This window comes from Pinus tabuliformis, chromosome 2_1, assembly GCF_031772625.1.
Source record: "Pinus tabuliformis cultivar Carrire ecotype Pingquan chromosome 2_1, CPIR1, whole genome shotgun sequence".
Lineage (NCBI taxonomy): Eukaryota > Viridiplantae > Streptophyta > Pinopsida > Pinales > Pinaceae > Pinus > Pinus tabuliformis.
In genome coordinates this window covers 973508169-973510104 of record NC_142299.1, presented here as the reverse complement: position 1 = coordinate 973510104, position 1936 = coordinate 973508169, and the positions used below count along the sequence as shown (strand labels likewise).

General features: G+C 36.4%; 1 protein-coding gene across 1 annotated transcript; it reads left to right on the top strand.

Moving 5' to 3' along the window:
- Window positions 1–467: 467 nt before the first annotated feature.
- Window positions 468–1126, top strand: LOC149203872 (putative GPI-anchored protein At1g61900). Its single transcript, XM_089402014.1, has 2 exons — window positions 468–576; window positions 969–1126. The coding sequence occupies exons 1-2, from the start codon at window positions 468–470 to the stop codon at window positions 1124–1126; spliced, it is 267 nt and encodes an 88-aa protein (XP_089258140.1).
- Window positions 1127–1936: the final 810 nt, after the last annotated feature.

Below are 1936 nucleotides of genomic sequence, written 5' to 3'. Positions count from 1 at the left end.
AGAAGCCCTTGAAGTTTCCAGTCGTTGCCAATATGTGAAAATGTGACTATAGCTAAATCTTTGAAGGAGAAACCGAATGAATTAGTGAAGGAACATCACAAAGAACGTGTACAATCTTTGCCATGTAAATTTGCAGGACTTTTCTCTTCAAGCTTTTGGATCCCAAGATGCAAAGTGTCTTCTTCAAAGTTTTCCTTCTGATATTATGAATGAGACATCATCTGGAATAATTTTCTCATGTGATTTGAATGATAATATAGCTGCTCCTTCAACATGCCCACGGTGATCTTCTGTTCTAGTTTCTTAATGCATTCTAGGCTTTATCATTAACAAAATTTGACATAATTCGTACTTTAGATGTTGCATTAGTTATGGGCAAGCTTGTTTTATTTCCATTGAAATCCTCATTGTTTCACTTAGGTATTTCAACAACTTATGGTGAGGAAAAGGAAAACAATCTACTGCATATGGCTTCTGCCCCTGGTGCTGCTCCTGATGCGTTGATGCCATTGCTTGCTCCTTCTCCCATACACACTTTATCTCCAAATAGAACTGTACCAGTCATATCAGGGATTTGTGCTTTCAATTTTTTTTAGCAGTAGCACATATAGTAAGTGAAATAGAAATTGACTGTTGGAGTTCACTTGCAGCATATCTAGGCAATGTAATTTGTTGTCTTGATTTGTTCTGCTCAACCATTGATTTTCACTGAAGGCTATTGTCATGTAAAGAGTGTAAAAGAGGTTGAACGAGAAATTAATGGGAGTAAACGTTTGACTGATTGCAAGAAGCTGCAATAAGACTTGCTTTGAAGGTGACTAGTCCTAATGATGTGCAAGTGTCACTTGTTCAATAATATGTAGTGGTTAATTGTGAGAATTGTATCCTTCAATCGCTGGCAAGCCATCTTACCTTGGACAAAGCCAAATAAGTTCTCAGAGTGATTTTCAATGAAAATGTGAACATAGTATGTTGCTTGTTTTTCCCCGACCCTTTAAAGCTGGAAAGAAAATTTGCTAACACTGTTAAAAATGCAACAAAATGTTGTGTGACACTAGACAATTATATTTCTGGACTTCAACAACAAAGCCTCATCACAAATTTGCAAGAAAAAAGGCAGAAGTAAAGATTCAAGCCACATTTCGTGATTTCACCAGAGTATGTGCACAGTTTGAGTGGAGAAAATGATACAAAATTATCTGCAAGTGGATGAAGGAGTTTGCAGCATATTTACCACTGTTTGAGCAGCTCACATGCACGGAGATCAGATACTTCCTCTCTCTGTAATCGAATTGTACCTAATTTCGTAGAAAAATCATTATCTTGATATCAGACTCAGTTTCAATTTCTTAATATTTTGGTGGACCAAAATCTTTCCTCTATGGGGAGGTATGATCCAGGAGGATCTTGACATAGTCTATCAAGTTGACCATGTGGAACAAAAGACCAAACAGAGATTGGTAAATGTGGAATTATTTAAATTGCATGGGCATTATGCTCATGTATTTGTAGGTCTTAACCCCATACAAAAATTACTTGCATATGAATTCTAAAAACAAAAAATAAACAGTGGTGAGAGCATAAAACATAAAACATACACAGAGATTTTCCCCTTAATCCCAAAACCAGGACTACCAGATTGATTTTTCATTATGTTCCTTTCAATGTTACAATATATATATATATATATATATATATATACATGTCGAAGCATCCATAAACCTCAATCCATTAACCCTAGATTAGAACATAACCATAATTCCCTTGACTGTATCTACAAAATACCATGGACAAAAAACCATCATGCCCAAAACCATGTGTGAAATCCATGCACAAAACCATATGTAGGTCTGCCCATCTAATATAGGGTTCAAAAAGAATTTCCCAGGGCACTGCCCCGGACCCCGTCCAAGGGGGATACTACTCTCATATTGCA